Below are 18,001 nucleotides of genomic sequence, written 5' to 3' on the forward strand. Positions count from 1 at the left end.
AAAAAAAAAAATTTCAACCTACCCTGGTGCACCCCCCTAACCCTACTGTAGGGCTAAAGTTGCCTTAAAGAGTGTGATTTTGAAAAAGCCTTCCTTGAGTAGCTTGCTCTGCACAGTTCATCGTTTCTGCCCGTTCTAAGCACATTCCAACCATCAGAACCATGCCAGGACACCTAGTTTGTCCAACCCTAACCACACCCTATTGCACACGTGTAACCCTAATATGGGGCTAAAGTTCCCTTAAAGAGTGTGATTTGGAAAAGCCTTGAGTAGCTTTTTCTGCACAGCTCATCGTTTCTGCCCATTCTAAGCACATTCCAACCATCAGAACCATGCCAGGACACCTAGTTTGTCTAACTGTAACCGTACCCTGGTGCACACCCCTACCCTTAAAATACTGCTAAAGTTCCCTTCAAGAGTGTTATTTTGAAAAAGCCTTCCTTGAGGAGCTTTTTCTGCACAGCTCATCGTTTCTGCCCGTTCTAAGCACATTCTAACTATCAAAATCATGCCAGGACACCTAGTTTGTCTAACTTTAACCCTACCCTGGTGCACACCCCTAACTAAAGGGCCACCTAGCAAATGTGCAGACATGGCCACTCCTCCCATTCTACACTGAATGTTGGTCAGTCTCCAAGTATGCAGGCTGATGACCATGTTAATAAGGGTGCATCTAAAGAAATAAAGAATTGCATTAACTATAATTTTTGTCTACAGCCAATATAGCTATAGTAAAAGGGACTAAATTAAAAGTTGTGGTTCCCCATTTATGGAATAACCCCTCCAAACACACGCACATATGCGCAGTGGCCTGGCTGGTGCCAAATCTCATCATTTGTTAACAGTTTAAGATGGCCCTCTTTCCTGAGGCTCTTACAGACTTATTTGGCCATCCAGGGCTTGGGGTAGAGCTCTAATGGGACTCTCTTCCAGTGTTATGATTCTAAGTGAAAATGCTGAGCAATTTGAGCTGGGATTCATACCTGTTCTAATGTGCACCTTAAACCACTATGCAAAATAGTATCAATGTTATGCAAACTACCAAAAGATAGCCGGTCAATGTTTATAACTACATGTCATGCTCAAGTCACAGTTACTTACAACAGCTGCATGCCAATACTTGTGAGAGTAATCACCTTTTCTGGATCTCAGAAAAACCACTGAGAAGATAGAAGTTGTTCTTAATGAGCAATCAAGTCATCTCACCGACCTATGAATGAATACCCTACAGAATGTTCCATCTTTCACAGCACTGCTCAGCTGTTGTAAATTCAAGTCTCTGGCTTCCTATATGCAGTTAATCCATCTAAAATTTGGTCATCCTTTTCTTCCTCTGCCTTTGATTCTCCCTTGCATGATCATCATCTCCAGTGAAAAGTCTTGCCTACTCATGATGTGTCCAAAGTATGATAGCTTCAGTTTTGTCATTGTTGCTTCTGGAGAAGTTCTGGCTTCATTTGATCAAGGATCCACTTATTTGCCTTTCTGTTGGGCCAGAGTATTTGCAAAGCTCTTATCCAGTGCCAAGTTTTAGATGCATGTTTTCTTCCTGTCAGCCTCCTTCACTGTCCAGATTTTGCACTCATATAGTGATTAAAAATACAATATTATGGATGATTTTGGCCTTGGTATCCAATGAAACATCTTCACATTTGATTATCTTTTCTAGTTCCTTCACGGTCCTTCCTTCCAAGTATCAGTTGTCTTCAAATTTCTTGGGTGTATGCTCCATGTGAATTGATTACTAAAGGTTGCAGCAACAAATATCTGAGTATAACTGTAGCACTATTTTGGACCATGGATTTTTATGGTGCTCTATGATGTTGATTGGCTTCCAGGGTTCTGCTACAGATCAGAACTGGAACAAGGGTGAGGTTAAATCAGGTTTATCAGGAAGCAAAAAGAAAATTGAACAGAACCATGGGGGAGGGGGGGAGAGAGTCTACAAGCCAGGCAATGCTTTGTTCTACATGACACAATAAGCCATGGTAGCTTAGTATGTCATCTGAATGCAGTGCACTTCTCAGTGGGTGTCTTATAAACTACTGCAACTACCCATGGCTTGCAGGTTACTTAAACTCACTATGATTTAATGTGTCTGCCAAATAATTTCCCCAAGTGTCTTGGGGCAATCTGTTAGTGCACTGCATGGCAAGAATTATTAAAAGCTGTAGCCATTCCTGGGCACTTGTTTCTCAAGCTCTGTCTCGCAACAGATTGAGCTCTGACCACCAAAGCCTGAATTCCAAAGTCCACTTGGCAACTGAGTGTGCTGGCTTCTCCCCCCGCCCCCCCCCCCACACCCAGAAGTTTGCTCCCTTCATCACTTGGCTTGCAGACACAAGCCTCTTGGATCCCCAGCTGTGGGTTTTTCCCCAAAGTTTCCCCTTCCCCATGGTGTTGCCATCTCAGGGAAAACTGCAGAACTGAGGGGACTAATGGACTTACCAGCATCCTCCCACCATCCTGTAAAGTTGGGGATAAATGAGGTTGTGTCCCCATACTTTTAGCAGCAGAATCCTTGGGGGTTTGGGAGAATTGCATGTCCTATACTTGCAAAAGTGAAGGGACTGAGGGCCACAACATTCCCCCAAAAAACATTAGAGATTCTGCTGCTTAAGGGTGTGTGCTACACCTTTTTTTCCTAACACCTGAACAATCTGCCTTGTAAGGCTGTAAAACCTTCATGTTTTCAAGGTACATTTGGTAAGCCCCCCCCCCCCCAACTGAAGATTTTAAAACCTTGCAAAGCAGATTTTTCAGGTGATAAGGAAAAACTGGGAGGGTGAGACGGTTAAGCAACCTTAGCAGCAGGATCACCAGGGGCATTCATTTGTCTCAGGAAATGCACTCAATTCTCCTATATTCTTCCCATAATCAGAGAGCAAGATTCAGAGAGAGCATTTGGTCTCCTCCACACACTTCCTTGAGGTTCATTCACCTGAAAGGCAGTCAATCCCACCCCACGATTTCACCTAACAGCCCCCCATAAGATTCCAGCTTCTGTGTACATGCAATTAAACCATTTACTTCCCATCTCAGGAGTTTACTCAGTAGTAAATAGCATTTTCAATGAACTGACAAGAAATTCACAATAACTTCAATAGAGCTTACATTTAAGTGACTTTTATACAAGTGAATTGTACTTCCAATATTAGGAATGTACTCAATAGTAAAGTGCATTAAGTTCTGGACAGACCAAGTCCAGAATTCCTTCCCCTGCCTGAGCCTGTTAATGGGCAAGTAATCTAACATTTCTGTTGCCAACTTTACAGGGAAGGATTTTTGCATTTTCTTCTTCAGTACAAAACCTGCAACAGATTCATCTGCAATTATTACATCATGGTGAAATGGTTGCTTCCCATACATGGCTCCATATACCCTGTGATGGAGGCTGGCATCACTTCCCTCAAGTCAAGGGATTTTTAAAATGCCTCTGTTGGAAGATTCCTACACATGTACTTTCACTCTAAAGAAATGTCAGGGCTTATTAAGCATGGGACTTAACCTGTGCTGTGAGTAGATTGGGAAAGAAAAGTGTTCTGCATATGATCAGAGGCATTCTAATCTCTCTATGCACATTTTTTCTTTTGTTCATGAATTCCAGGAATCAAATCTCAAAGGAGCTGTACTTGGAAGTCTTCTGTAGTGTTTACAGTCCTGTTATCGCCTTCCTCCTCCCCTCAATCTGGAGAAATAGAGACACATGACAAGAGTGGAAGCACAGGGTTATGAATTTCCTCCTTATGAAGGCGGCAGCTGGAGGGAAGGAAACCTTTCTGCAGTTCTGGCAAGGAGTCAGTCAATGGGTAATCAGAGTGAACTGAGAGAAGTTTTCCAGCTGCTTAAACAGGTTGGAGACTTGGAGAAAAGCATACAAAGTAAACTAATAGGAAAGAAGCTACTGCCATTTCATTAATGAACCAGAGAAGGAAAAGCTTCACTTTTACAGGGAAAAAGTAAAAGTTACAGGGAAACATAATCAATACTGTTTATGCCAGAGAGCCTCCTGAGAAACATGCCACTGACCACTGAGGTCTATGGAGAAAGGGAGAAGGTAGAAAATCCAGGCCCAGACAAAACCAACTATCTCTTGGGCACTGACAAATTTTTACCACAGTACAGCCTCCTCTGAATGGACAGGCACTGTATTTCTGGAGAAAGTCCCAGAGAAGTAGATGCTTCAGGACACTGTCTACAGAGTTCTTGGTTCCTGAACCAATAATTCTAACATATCTTCTGAGCAGAAGGAGTCCCAAGATTTCTCTCCATGATTCTACCATAAGTTTGGCACAGGTATCTCTGCAACCATCAGTGAAACTCACTGATGGAATCTGTTTACACAGACTGAGTGAACAAGCACCTGCATTATACATATTCAAAATCTGTTAGTGAAAGAACGTGGAGAGTCTACCTAAATTAGGTTGATGAAGCTTCAAAATTGGGTTGATGGAGCATCAAGTCATAACAGCACTAACTATTGTGATACTTTCCCGACTCTGATTAATACAGCACATTGTATCTAGATAAATAATACATGAGCAAGGTTAGGTTCAAGTTTGTGTGGATGTTTTCAGAGGGGGCATTTTTAATGTGTTGCTGATGTCCTGCTGAGTTTCTCTGCAGCAATGCATCAACTCACCCATGAAATCATTTCAGCATTATTTATTTATTATTATTGAAGTAATAATGACTGATGCAGAAGGTATTTTTAGGACTTTAATAGCTCACCCATTGGCACAAAAAAGACTTAAGGCAAAGCCTCAGGCCGCTAAAGAAGCTGTCATTAACAAAATTTCCCCAGCCAGGTCATTGCTCCTACTGCCTGTTTAAATATTTAAAAAAATGACTAATTTTGTTTTATACTGTTGAAAAATAGCAGAATTATGATTACGTTACATTTTGCCATGTTTTCACGGATACAGATTTATGTTTGTAGAAGTCAGTTCCTAGCACCTAGTGACTGACTCTAGCCAGTATAAAGACAGGGCTTCTACTAAATATTTCATTCTGTTTGCATTATCTATGGATTGCACAAGGTCTCCCTCCTTAATAGCCCAGTTCACGTAAGATACTGTGTAGCAGCATGAAAAGAAAGCAAGCTTCCATACCTTCTGAACTTGCTTCTTCTCAGAATGTCTCTGAGCTAATATATGTAATTGATAAGCAGTCCTATGCTTTGAAGCTGGCTTCTAAAAGAATGTCTTCTGGTTTAGTATATATATCGGCTTTCCTTTTGGAGTCTGCAACCACATCCTTAGTCCTACTCATTCTCAACTGTAACAGGTAAACTACATGTTACACTATACGCAACAAAGTCCTGGCAGTCCTTCTTTCCTAAGCATCCTCAGGAGGGAAATGCATGTATCACACATGCTTAACATGCAAGTTTCCCTGTCCCAGCTTCTTTGTTCATGCCAGGGATAAAAGACACCTGCCATTCTCATAAGCCTGGAGATGGGTGGGAACCACCACATGCTAAAGTTTGCGGGGCTTAAAAAGCAACATGATGTGCCGCTGCTGCTAGGTCCTCTCCCAAAGTCAGCAGATGTTATAGGTGCACATCTGTGAAGCAGACTGGTTGCAAAGCTTCAGGCCACTTTGGAGTTACACAGGGTATTTGGCAAGCTGTCCAAGTCCTGGTGAGCGCCTTCAGAGCAGCTGCTGCTCACACAACAAGGAAATGTGCTGAAGGCATATGTGAACACAAGCTATCAAGAAAGGGATAAAGAAAATAAAGTCTGTACCCAGCACAACAGCTAATAGGGTCCCCCTCTAGTTAGGGTCCTTCTGCTACAAGGGTTCCTTGTGCGGTTTGAATGTTTCACCTCTACCAGGGAAAGCATACAGTGCCAGACCTATCAAAGCTATTGATAGCCTTTTCCTCCATGGATTTGTCTAATCCTCTCTTAAAGCTATGAGAAATTGGTTGCCACCACTGCAATTCATGGTAGAGAACTCAGTAATTTAACTATGTGCTGTATGTAACAACTAATACCTTTTACTTTTCCTGAATTTCCCAACATCATGGGATGACCCCAGGTTCTAGTACAAAGAAAGGGGGAGAAAAAGTCTCTCCATCCACTTTTTCCACACAACACATAATTCTGTATACCTCTGTCATGTCTCTCCTTATTGGCCACTTTTCCCAAGCTAACAGCTGAAGAAAGGATGCCCCTTGCATGGAACCCAATTATGGACATTTTATATTATGATTTCAGAATCAGTAAGACTTTGTGGGAATATATTGTAAGCCACCTGACAAAAGCCCTAAGTGTGTTTACACAATAAACCATTGCATGAACAGGATCAGTGCTGTGCGCCCCTCTCTAGTGTCATTGTTGCAGGATCCATGAAGACCTCATGTGTTGTAAGACTAATCTCTGCAGCAAAGATCTGGCTTTAAGTGTAGGTTCCCAGAGCAATCAGAATAGAGCAGAGCAGAGCAGAACTATCACAGGGAACATAAAGCCCCACAGCAAACTCCCTTCTACAGATGCTACAATATGAAAGACACATGGATCAGGAGATCAGCACATTACATAGATGGTAAGGCCAGGAAATGTAAGCACAAGCTTCCTCTCCCATAAAAATGGTTATCACATAAGCATCCAAATATAGTTACCATTGTGGCACATGCCTGAAACAAGCATGTTTACTTATCTGCTTGATCAACACTTCTAATAAAGAATGATTTAAAATATGTGGGAAACAATGCCAATCATATCACACTATCACAAGCATGGAAAATTTCTATCCTGTGCACCAAGTATGGCCTATGAGAGTTTCCATCCATGTCACCAAGCTTTTTCCTAAACCCAGCATTGGGAACCATTGGGAGATAGGCTGCTGCAGATGAGCCCTTCCACCTTAGAACTGAAGCAGATTTCACTTAATACTGGAATAGGGGCAAGAATTCATCTCAGATCAATCAGCAGCTGGTCAAGAAAGCCTGAGAAAAGGCACCTGTCTCCATGCAAGTGACTATGCAGGAAAAATGCTCTGCCCCTTGCACAGATCAGCTGAGGTGGGCTTGGGAAAGGTGTGTATGCATGCACAGGTGTACAAATGATGTATGTTTGCACTGATGGCCTGTGTGAGTACAAGCTGTGCCAGCTGGCCCCAATCCTGTAACAAGGGGCCAATTTAGCCATTAGACTAAAGAAGGTTCTCCATGCTTTTCGCACAAGCTCAGCCAAACAGTTACCTCAACAGCTTCCCCCACCTGTTTATACAGTGCTCATATTATTCTAGTATTAATGCAACAGTTTACATCTTTTTATCATATATGTATCTCTCTTTGCCTCCAGGACACTCAAGCTAGTTATGTGGAGTTATTCATTTTATCCCTAAACAACCCTGCAACATTTTTGTTATCTGGTACTCCCTGCCCCTGGAAAAGGAGACAACCAGCCAAGCTCATCCTTATCTCTGCCAGCTGTATACCAGCCAGATAACTTAGACCACATGGTGGATAGGAGCAAACAGACTCCTCCTCAGAGTTTAGCCAGGAATCAGCCTCTAAAATTTATATTACAAAACAGCACTGATTACAAACAAAACAAGATACAACAGAGGGTGAGAGCAAAAACAAGCAAGCACTAAAACAAAACAACCTCCACACTTCTGGATCTATCAATACCACGGCACAATTTCCACCCAAGGCCTGCCAGTATCCAAGTCTTTATCTGGAGAGGGGCAATTCCCATCCATTAAACCTGGCTGAGGGAGAAACAGATTGCCTGACTAAATATGAGTAAGCCTTTAACCAGGTGGCACCAATTCCACCTCCCCCACCTTGATACAACTAGATGGAGATTACTTAAAGGAGACTAACCACAGCCAAGATATTCCTTAACACTTGAATATACTGGCAGCCATCCCTGAGTCTCACACAAAACTACTAGCTGACCAGTATAAACAGATATAAACTGGGTTCACATGACATGCTGGCCATGAGATGGGATGGCTTAGCGTGTCTTGTGAACTCCCCCAGCCCAGCCCACACTTCCTTGGAGTGGCTTATAACCACCTCAAAGCCATGCCATGGCTCATTGTAGGGTTTAGAAAAGCTGGTCAGGCTGGCAAGAAAGGGTTCCTGCACTGGGGCTCCACCTGATGACAGCCCACACCTTGCATGGTTGCCACCTGTTTCAGCCACACTCCTGCCAAGGCTGGAGGGGAGAAGAGCAGGAGTGTTCCTACCTCACTTCCCCCAACAAGGCAGGATCACAGAGAAAACCCAGCACAGTCCACTGCATGCCACCCTCTCAAACCTCAGGGAGGCAGCGTGGGGCACAGAAGCCAGTCACTCAGTCTCAAGAGGAAGGCCAGCTGAGGGGCTCAGCACTCCCGGCCCATTCTCTGGGAGGGATGCGAACAGGCTAGGCAGTGTGGCCGGCCTTCCCAGCACCTGGCAGAGGTTGTTCTCAGCACCATCTCCACTGGGCAAGGTGCAGGAGACACAAACATCGCAGCACTGGCCTTCTAAAGGCAGCTTGACCCCTTCCCTTTGCACTCCATGAAGACCTGGTTCTGCTAGATGACAAGGATGGCTGAAGCACCAGCCCTGAAATCACTGGCATGATGGTGCTGGCTGATGTGGCTGAAAGAAAGCCCTTCCTCTCCCATCACCCTTCGCCTGCCCTTCGCATTAGGGGAAATGACAGGCAGGACTACAGAACTTCTCTAACCTGGTTGGGGAGGGTGATTCTGCCAGTAAGAGCCCATACTGCTCAGGAAGGAAGGGCTGTGCTCCTGCTTCCTTCATTACTGCACTGCAAGGTCCCTTGGGAAAACTGGTGGGAGAAGAGGGGAAGGCAGTGCCTAAGGACCCCTGCCGTACCTGATCATTAATCAGGCTACTCTGCCCCCTTCCCTAACAACTTTAAGCCACCCATTGAAAATAAACTCAACACAAACCCTATGAGAGAGTAGAATGAAAGAGATGAATTGCCCAAAGCAATTTAATGAGCTTTATGACTGAATTAGATTTGAAGCCACTCTCCCTGATCCAAAGAAAACATTCTTAGCCTTGACTGCATGGTAGATGAGCAAGTACATGGTGTTGGGCTCTACTGAAATAAGTAAATGTATTCAATCTAAAGACATTTGGCAGTTTCCACAGAGCAACAGTTTTATTCCTCAGAGACTTGCACGTGACCTAGAGCTTTGCCAGAAACTGTATACTACAGCAAAACCTACATAAATAAGGTTGATTATCAGAAAGCTGGCTTTGTATCAAACTACAAAGCAAATTTGTAATTTTTTAATGATTTCAGAGTGCTCAGCAGTGCAGAATGACAGTAACCAATGTGTAGAAGTTTTTAATGCATCTATACAGAAGGCAATTATGAAGTGTGATACCTGTATTGAAATACCCAGAGCAGAAAATACCCTCTTATCTGCTCAAACGCATAGACCTGCTTGAATTCTTTGCATATTCATTTGCATTTTAATTTACCGTGTCAATGTATATATCCCTTTTGCATTCACCTTCCATAAAAAATCACAGTGACTAAATTTGTACTGGCAAAATATGTACAGAATCCAAATTCCAGGACTACATGAATGTCTGATTTATCAGAGGACTTAGTATTACACTACACAGAGCTCAAGTGTAGAATATCTGCAATCAGTCCAGAAATGCAGAATGATAACTGTTAAGTAAATCTGAATAACAAATGAACTGAGAGGGAGGAGGTAACTACTTACAGACATTCCAGAAATGGAAAACAGGTTAAATTAGCTGTTCAGTTCCAATTATTCCCCCAGAATTCAGGTATCCAGAACAAACGATTGAAAAGGGAGATTAGACTAGCATATTTTAAATAGTCTTAGTACAGTGCACCAAAGTCTAGTCTTCGTATCATTTAACAACTGTAGATATTTAAACGTATCTTCCATTTGGGGCTTTACTTTTCAATACAAGAGATTAAAACAGTACTAAAACAAAAAAATCACAGATTTCAAAAGGTTTGAATCTGCATAACTTCTCAAAAGATATTGTATATCTTTTTTTCAGTCCACAGGGAACTGCCTGGTATTGCCAATGCAAAGAGGACACAAGATGAGGCAGTTCCTCTCCTGTGCTCAGGCTACTGGCATGCATTATACCTGCTAGATCAGTAATAGGGGAAAAGAGCTACAGAAGGACCTTAAATGAGGAAGAATGGCCCAGACAGACTAAAATATCATAACTCAAATGCAGCCCTGACACTCTAACACGGGCATGGATCTGTATCATGAAACTAGTACTCCAAGGTGATTACGGGGGATTTAGGAATCAAAGGTGGATTGCTTTGTCCACTTCTTCTTGCCTTTTAAAAGGTACTCTTTGCTTGTTGCACACAAATAGAAATTTGCTCTGCATTTTTCACTCTGATATTTTAGCCTTTTATCCCTTTTCTCTGAAGCATGATAGAATGCTAGAAGTGATGTGCCCAATAAAGTGAATATGCCACTACGTGAAGAAAATTCTCCCCTGGATGAGATCAGAATAACCACCATTTTGGAATACAGATGGACATTTCTTCCATTTCAAAATGCATACTTATGAAAGTGATTGGAAAAGAGAAGGGAAGAAAACAATCTACCCTTCTGTATAAGATACAGACTCATTTCCTTGGTCCATTGAGATTATTTCATGGTATACTATTTAACTTTGTTTTATTTCCTGAGACACAAAGCACCTGGACTATTCCTGCATTCTCTTTGTGGCATCCTTTAATCAAGAAGAACTGAACAATCTTCAAAGCTGCTTACTTAATATATTGAAAATATGGTTTTATGTGCTAGAGGTCCTCTTCTAGGAGACAATCTAAGAAACCAGCTGCCATGTCTTTTAAATTATACTCCATTCAGGTAGGGTGGCTATCTTCTCTGACATTCCAACTCTGGTCTATACCTATCATTATACAATAGCCACAAATTTATGAAATATTTGCACTAACCTGTGTTATAAGAATGCCCATATAGTCACACTGAATAGCATCAAAAACTGATCAAAGCAAGTCAAGCATTGTCCATGCGGAAGTTGGACTTGTCCCCAAGCAGACTGATGTTCAGAGTTGCATACATAGTAATGTGTGTGCAATTTGTGATCTCTAAGTGACTGCAACCCATGACATTATATGCCCTAATTGGTGCTGCAGAAAATGGTAGCTGCAGAAAATTCCACGCAGGCACTAAAAGTCTTCAAAATTACATCCTTCATTCCTTCCTTCATAAAGCATACATGCACATCTAGCAACAGACAGAATATCTACATGCAGTACAGCACACAGAATGTGTGCACCTGGTGTTTTGTTTTATATCAGCTTCTATGATCCAAAGACCATTGAGGGTGAGCTTTGTTAATTTACAATATTTTTACAACGCTTGCACAAATTAATGTGCTTGTGCATCACTGCTCTTTACTTCACGGAATTTGAGACCTATTCAAGTGCAAGCCATTAGATCTTACTCTGATTCAGGTGGAATCTCTGGTAGAACAAGCCGTAAGAATGCTCTGTTTGTCAAGAAGAACAACTTGTTTTTTCCCCAGACCAAAGTACTTAAGTACTGCACAGCCATTACAAGTATGATGTAATACGATTAATCATTGGTCTTTTAAAAGAACAGCTGAATTAAAATGAAGTTTCCACGTCACTTTAGTGTAGACACTGAACACACCTTCAAATTATCGTGTTTGGTTACTGCTGACAGTTTCTGGACAATCATTACTCAACAAGGATAGAATAAAACAATTAAGTCCCAGGTTCGATACCAATATATCAAAGTGTTGCAACCTGTGCTTTATTTTTCTTTAGAAAACAGCAAAGAGGATTATGATTTGGCTTTAGATAAAAGCTCCAAACAACTGAGACATATGCAGCACTAGCCTTAGGCTGCTAACTATTTCTCCAAGAAGTGTCTTTCTGATACTTACTTCCTACCTTCACTTTGTCCACTGCACAGAAAGAAAAGATACGTAGCTCACTTTGGTAGTCCAAGAGACTAATTTTCCTCATGCGGATTCTGCTCTGCAGTGCAACAAATACAGAACAGCTGAATTCTGACTCATACTTAGCAGTAAGAATACCCCGATGCAGCTTCCTATATACTATACACCTAAGTCTCCCCCTCAAATCCAGCCTACTTGCTTTCAAATAACACCTGCACCACCAAAGGGGCAGGATGAGGCATTTATACCAGTCCATAGCATTAAAAAGTTATTTTTTCCACATGAATAGAATAGATATTTTTCATCTCTTTGGCCGAAGTCCCAATTTGCAAAGATATTTCTAAGAGACATCTATTTTTGTTATATGGATTAAGCTCAGTGTGAAAGAACATGTGGGATAAAAAAAAGACTCTTAAGCATTCAACAGAAACGTGAGTTGGTAGAAGTTTTTTTTTTTTTTTAATCTAGTCAGCTGGCAGAATTTCTGGTATATATTTTGGTTTGTTCCAAAGTTCTGTGATATTTGTAAACAAAAGCTGATAAATGGAGGAGGGTAGTTTAAATGTATATAGTGACTTCTCGGAACTCTGTCAATAAAAATAAACTGCTTCTTGAGGCAACTGAATACATCTTTCAATATGGCAGGCCACATGAAGGATGTGGATGGGAAAGCCATTCTTGCGCAGTCTTGTAAATGAAATGCTTCTCTATAACCTTAGGCACACAGGCAGCATACCATTAAAAAGACACTCACCAATAATGCAAAAAACATGACAGACCATCCCTTCAGAGTTGCTTCATTCCACGTAAGCCCAAGCCTAAAGACAAAGGCTTATATCCAACTTTAGGCTAGCATTAAAAGGAGAAGTTGGTGTAGTTCAGCTAGCAGTTATAAAACTGCTATCAAAGTAACCAACACAAGCAATGCCACGTATTTTAGCCATGTGGCGTCAGGGCTGCTTCACATATTTCCTGGCCTGGGATTTAAATATCTGAAGAAGCACCTCGTCAGCTTGCTCACATCTTGTCACAGAAAGCTTTTTTCCCAGTAACTCAGAAATATTATGTGAAAATAAAGGAGTCATCTCTCTTTTCAGGCCCTGACACCCTCCCAGTGTGTGAATGGAGCTTGCACGGCAATCTTTCTGGTGCCAACTCAACACAATTTGTTTGCTCAAGGATTGTAATTATTTAATCTGATCTTTGTGTTGTATTTGATGCCCTTTTTATCTTATTACAATAAAGATGTCTTATTGATATTGTATACTCACTTCGACCATGTTCTTGTATACTGCCATGGTATCCATAAAGTTGAAAGGCAGAATAAAAATATTTTACATAAATAATACTTTATAAAAAATAGAAAACTTCCAAAATCCTTATCACCATAATACCTTTATTGAACTGACTCACAGGGCCACAAACTACTGTGAAAGCATTCGAGTTCTCCAGAACCTCTTTAACCAAAATGGTCTTCTAGGCATTTGAGAGTATACAAGGTGCAATCTGAGCATTCAATTGTAACTGGAGAGATTCAGAATGTAGGCTAGGAAGCCCACATGAAGACTTTGGGCCAGTCAATGATTCTTGGCCTAACCTTCCTGACAGAGTTGTTATAAGGTTGAAAATGGAGAGAAGGACTATGTAAGTTGCTGTTGCAAGCTAGGTTTCTCCCTTCACACTTCCAAACCAACAGACCATTCTTTGGAAAAAGCTCTTTATTCTCCAATGCACCTCCATTAAGCACAACCAACAAAGAATATGTCTCTGAGCATACACAGAGCAGTTTGTTGAAACCAATCTAGTAACTACTTCCAAGCATCCTCCTTTTGGGTATCCCTGGGGCCCCTCTCTCTGCAATGGTCCTTTCTGGAGACAGGAAAGCCTCTTTTCTGTCCGTCGCCCCTCTAGTTGGCTGGCACGTCTCTCCCAATGTCACATCATGGTGCCAACAGTCATGCCAGGCTTGGCTGGCTGCAGGAGTTCTTCTACCATGCCCCCTCCCTGCAGCTGTAAATCCTGACTATTCTGAACGCCCACCTGAACACCTGGGAAGGGTGCCCTTGAGATAAGACCCTCTGCATCTTCCATTTCATTGTCTGAGAATTCTGGTTCCCAGGTCCCCTCCTCATCTGACGAATCCGAATCTGCTTGACCTTGGAACACACGCCAAGAAAAACTGCCTTTCATTCTCAACAGCTGCCTTGCATGCCTTGCAAAAGGAAAAAAGTTGGGATAGCAATATAATTAATTATGATAATAAATCTCTGTACTTGGTGCCACCTAATTTTAATATCTTCAGCCTCCCACACTTTCATTCTAAGACTGTAACCAAATGCAGACTCCATGGCTTAAGCATCAGCCACTTCATCCCACCCCCGTTGCTTCATATATTAGCGTGTGCCTGCTAATTTCAAATCTTATGAAACAGGGCTTAGTTATCAAATACCTGCTAGTCTTTTAAACAAACCATTCTCTTTTCTAAATATCTGCATCTTCTTTAATATGTAAATAAGCATTGCAGTGCCAGACTCCTGCTAAGCATGAAGTCAGAATATCTACAATGCAAATCTGATGGCATCAGGAAGACAGTGAATGGCAAATGGAATTCCATTGATCAACTACATTTCTGCACTACAAATCAGAAGCCTGAAAGTACTTATTAACAGTACCTAATATTTCTATCACAGCTCTTGTATGTTTAATTTTACATCTGATTCTTTTCTTGCCCTGTTCTTTTACGGTAAATTAGATCCAGTGGCGTCATTCCTTTAGAGGTAAACCCCCATTTTCAGCCTTGTACTGCTTACTTGTAACAACATTCCAGCCGAAACAATTGAAATGTGGTGTGAAACGTACACTTTAATAAAAGACTAATTCCTCTGGCTAATAGCCATGTAAAATTTCTTTAGACTTAAAAGCTGCACTGGAGGCTTATGGCAGATAATGGCCCAAACCTATGCTCCTGATGTACAAGATTAACTGGGAGATAAAACTGGTACAGGCTTGGGTCCTGCTTGTATGATTAAAAATTAGAGAGAGAGAAAAGACATAAGATGACTGAGCATTCAAGCATTTTTATCTGAGTATGTAATTCCCCTCCCCCAAAGTACGTTTCTTTCCAGAAAACTGTGTAATCCAAAGGGTTTAAATGTACTTACCACAACACCATTCTTTGTGGTAGTCTCACGGTAGGTAAAGTTGCAGACAGCCCAAGCCAGGTAATACGTGGACATGAGCGGAGTCTGTGAAAAGTGATCTGTAACCCATCCATCTTCTTCAAAAACAGAGGTTTCCACAGGCATATTGGACAAAGATAAATAGGTTGCTTGATGTTTGATGCTGATTTTGAATGTGGCCTTGTAGATAGGTTCATCAAAGCATGGAAAGGCTTTTCTAGCATGGGTTGGAGAAAACTGTGTGACTGCAAGAAATCTGAAAAGAAGAAAAAATGACTGGTTTTACTCAGACCTTAATATTGGCAAATGAAATATTGGCAAAATGCTGTAATATTAAGGCAAAGGGCAGGCAGCACAACATGTAAAATAAGGTCACCGTGAAGCACTACTATGTTTTGGTTTCGAACTAAGTTCTTCAGATCAGAATTGTTTGTAATTATGAGTCTGGATCTATACAATCTATCTATGTAATCCAATGTACCACATTTTGCTAAAAATTATACTTGAGAAACAACACTTGCATTAAATAAATACTCCCTCTTGTTCTGGACAAAATTCATAATAACCTAAGTTTTATTCATCCTGAGAGAGAGACATTTATTTATCTTGACATGTACGACCCACCAAAAAGCTCCTGGGGCAGCTTTCAAAATATACCAACCAACAGAATGTTAACTGATATTAACCCCTATAAAAATAAAAACAAATAACCACAATCTACTGTTGTATCAATGATTTAATTACCCTGAGGGTAATTACCCTCAGGGAAATCTCAAGGGCCTCCAGTACTGACAGCTCACTCTAGCTTCGCTGGGCCTAATAACATATCCTCACTTAAGAATACTCTGGAGGGCCATTATTTCCAACCGTTGATGGTACCTGTTAAGCCTGAGTGATATGAAATGCTTTAGCATGCTAAGCACAGGTTCTTAAGCAATCCACTTCTGTAGCCTCACAAATATTGCAAGCTTAAGCTATAGAATGGCAGCAATCTTGCTTCCACCAATAGTGATCCCCACATATTTTGCTAATTTGCTGTCTAACTCTAACAAACTCTGACCAAAGCCAAGCACAGGATTGGTGACTGGATCCTGGAGATTATCAACGCCTCTCTGAGGGATGGCCGGGTGTCCGCTCCTTTAAAGGAGGCGGTAATCAGGCCTGTCCAGAAGAAGGCATCTCTGGATCCAGAGATGGCTGCCAATTATAAACCGGTTTTGGGCAAAGTGTTGAAACGGGTGGTGGCGGGACAACTCCAAGCACTCTTGGATGAAATTGATTATCTGGACCCATTTCAGCCCGGCTTCAGACCCGGGTATGGTACTGAATCTGCCTTGGTCGCCCTGTATGATGACCTGTGCAGGGAGAAAGACAGGGGGAGTGTGTCCCTGTTGGTTCTCCTGGACCTCTCAGCGGCTTTTGATACCATCGACCATGGTATCCTCCTGGATAGGCTGGCAGGACTGGGAGTAGGAGGCACTGCTTGGCAGTGGTTCCGCTCCTATCTCGACGGCCAATTCCAGAAGGTGGTGCTGGGGGACTTTGGATCTGTGCCATGGCAGTTATGCCATGGAGTACCGCAGGGGTCCATTTCGTCCTCCCTTCTATTTAATATCTACCTAAAACTGCTGGGAGAGGTCATCAGGAGGTTTGGGCTGCAGAGTCATCAGTATGCTATGGCATACTGCATCTGGCTGTACTGAACCGGTGCCTGGTCGAGGTAATGGGCTGGATGAGGGCCAATAAACTGAAACTCAATCCAGATAAGACGGAAGTCCAGTTGGTGGGTGGATCGAGCGCCTGGGTAGGTGACTTGGGCCTTGCCCTGGACGGAGTTGCACTCCCTCTAAAGGACAGGGTCCGCAGCTTGGGAGTGCTCCTCGACCCAGAGCTGACCTTGGAAACTCAAGTGACAGCGGTGGCGAGGAGCACTCTCCTTCCGCTTCAGCTAATCCATCCGCTGCATCCTACCTGGAGGAAGATTGCCTAGCGACAGAGACACATGCATTGGTTACTTCCCGGTTGGATTTCTGCAACGTGCTCTACGTGGGGCTGCCCTTGAAGACAGTCCGGATACTTCAGATGGTGCAAAACAGAGCAGCCAGGTTGCAGACAGGGACTGGGTGTTATTCTTATATAACCCCAGTCCTCTGTCAGCTTCACTGGCTTCCCATCGAAGTCTGGGCTCAATTCAAGGTGCTGGTCATTACCTATAAAGCCCTTAACAGCATGGGAACTGGATACTTAAAGGAACGCCTTCTTCTCTATTTGCCCTCCCGCCCCCTGAGATTGGCAGCAGAGGCCCTCCTCCGGGAACCCTTCGTGAGAGATATTAGGAGGCAAAGTACCCGGAGGGTTTTCTCTGCAGTGGTGCCCCGCCTATGAAATGCGCTCCCCAGAGAGGTCTGCCTGGCACCGTCGTTATATGTTTTTCAGCGCCAGGTTAAGACCTTTTTATTTCAGCAATATTTTAATAAGTTTTAATATTATGACCTATATGTTTTATGGCAGCTAGTGTAGGTCAATAATTTTATTTCTGTTATATTTTATTGTATTTTATCCATGTGAGCCATCCTGAGGCTTTTGCGACAGGATGGCATATAAATACTTAAAATAAATAAATAAAAAACACTAGTAAGAAAAAATAGGTCAATCCTACAGATTAAGTGACCCATTTGAGACACAATGCTACACGAAGGAAACACAGCAAGCCTTAGAAGCCCCTGTAGTTTTCCCCTCCTCCTTCACAAAGATTGGAAGCTTCTACTTTTGATTTTTCATAAAGTACAGCTTCCCATTACAACAGAACTTAGTGTGGTTTAGTCTAACTAGCTAATGAAAACAAACCAGGATTAAGCTCTGGTTTCCGTTGACTAGT

The 18,001-nt window shown here is 42.2% G+C and overlaps 1 protein-coding gene across 1 annotated transcript in view; it reads right to left on the minus strand.

Moving 5' to 3' along the window:
• The window catches only part of TRHDE (thyrotropin releasing hormone degrading enzyme), a 467,798-nt gene that overhangs the window by 441,608 nt on the left and 8,189 nt on the right, over nt 1-18,001 (minus strand). The window contains exon 2 of the mRNA XM_044449813.1: nt 15,106-15,379. Coding sequence (XP_044305748.1) covers nt 15,106-15,379 — 274 coding nt within the window. The remainder of the gene's footprint in view (nt 1-15,105; nt 15,380-18,001) is intronic.

The sequence above is a fragment of the Varanus komodoensis genome, unplaced genomic scaffold (assembly GCF_004798865.1).
Source record: "Varanus komodoensis strain SLA01 unplaced genomic scaffold, ASM479886v1 scaffold61, whole genome shotgun sequence".
In the NCBI taxonomy this organism is placed as follows: domain Eukaryota; kingdom Metazoa; phylum Chordata; class Lepidosauria; order Squamata; family Varanidae; genus Varanus; species Varanus komodoensis.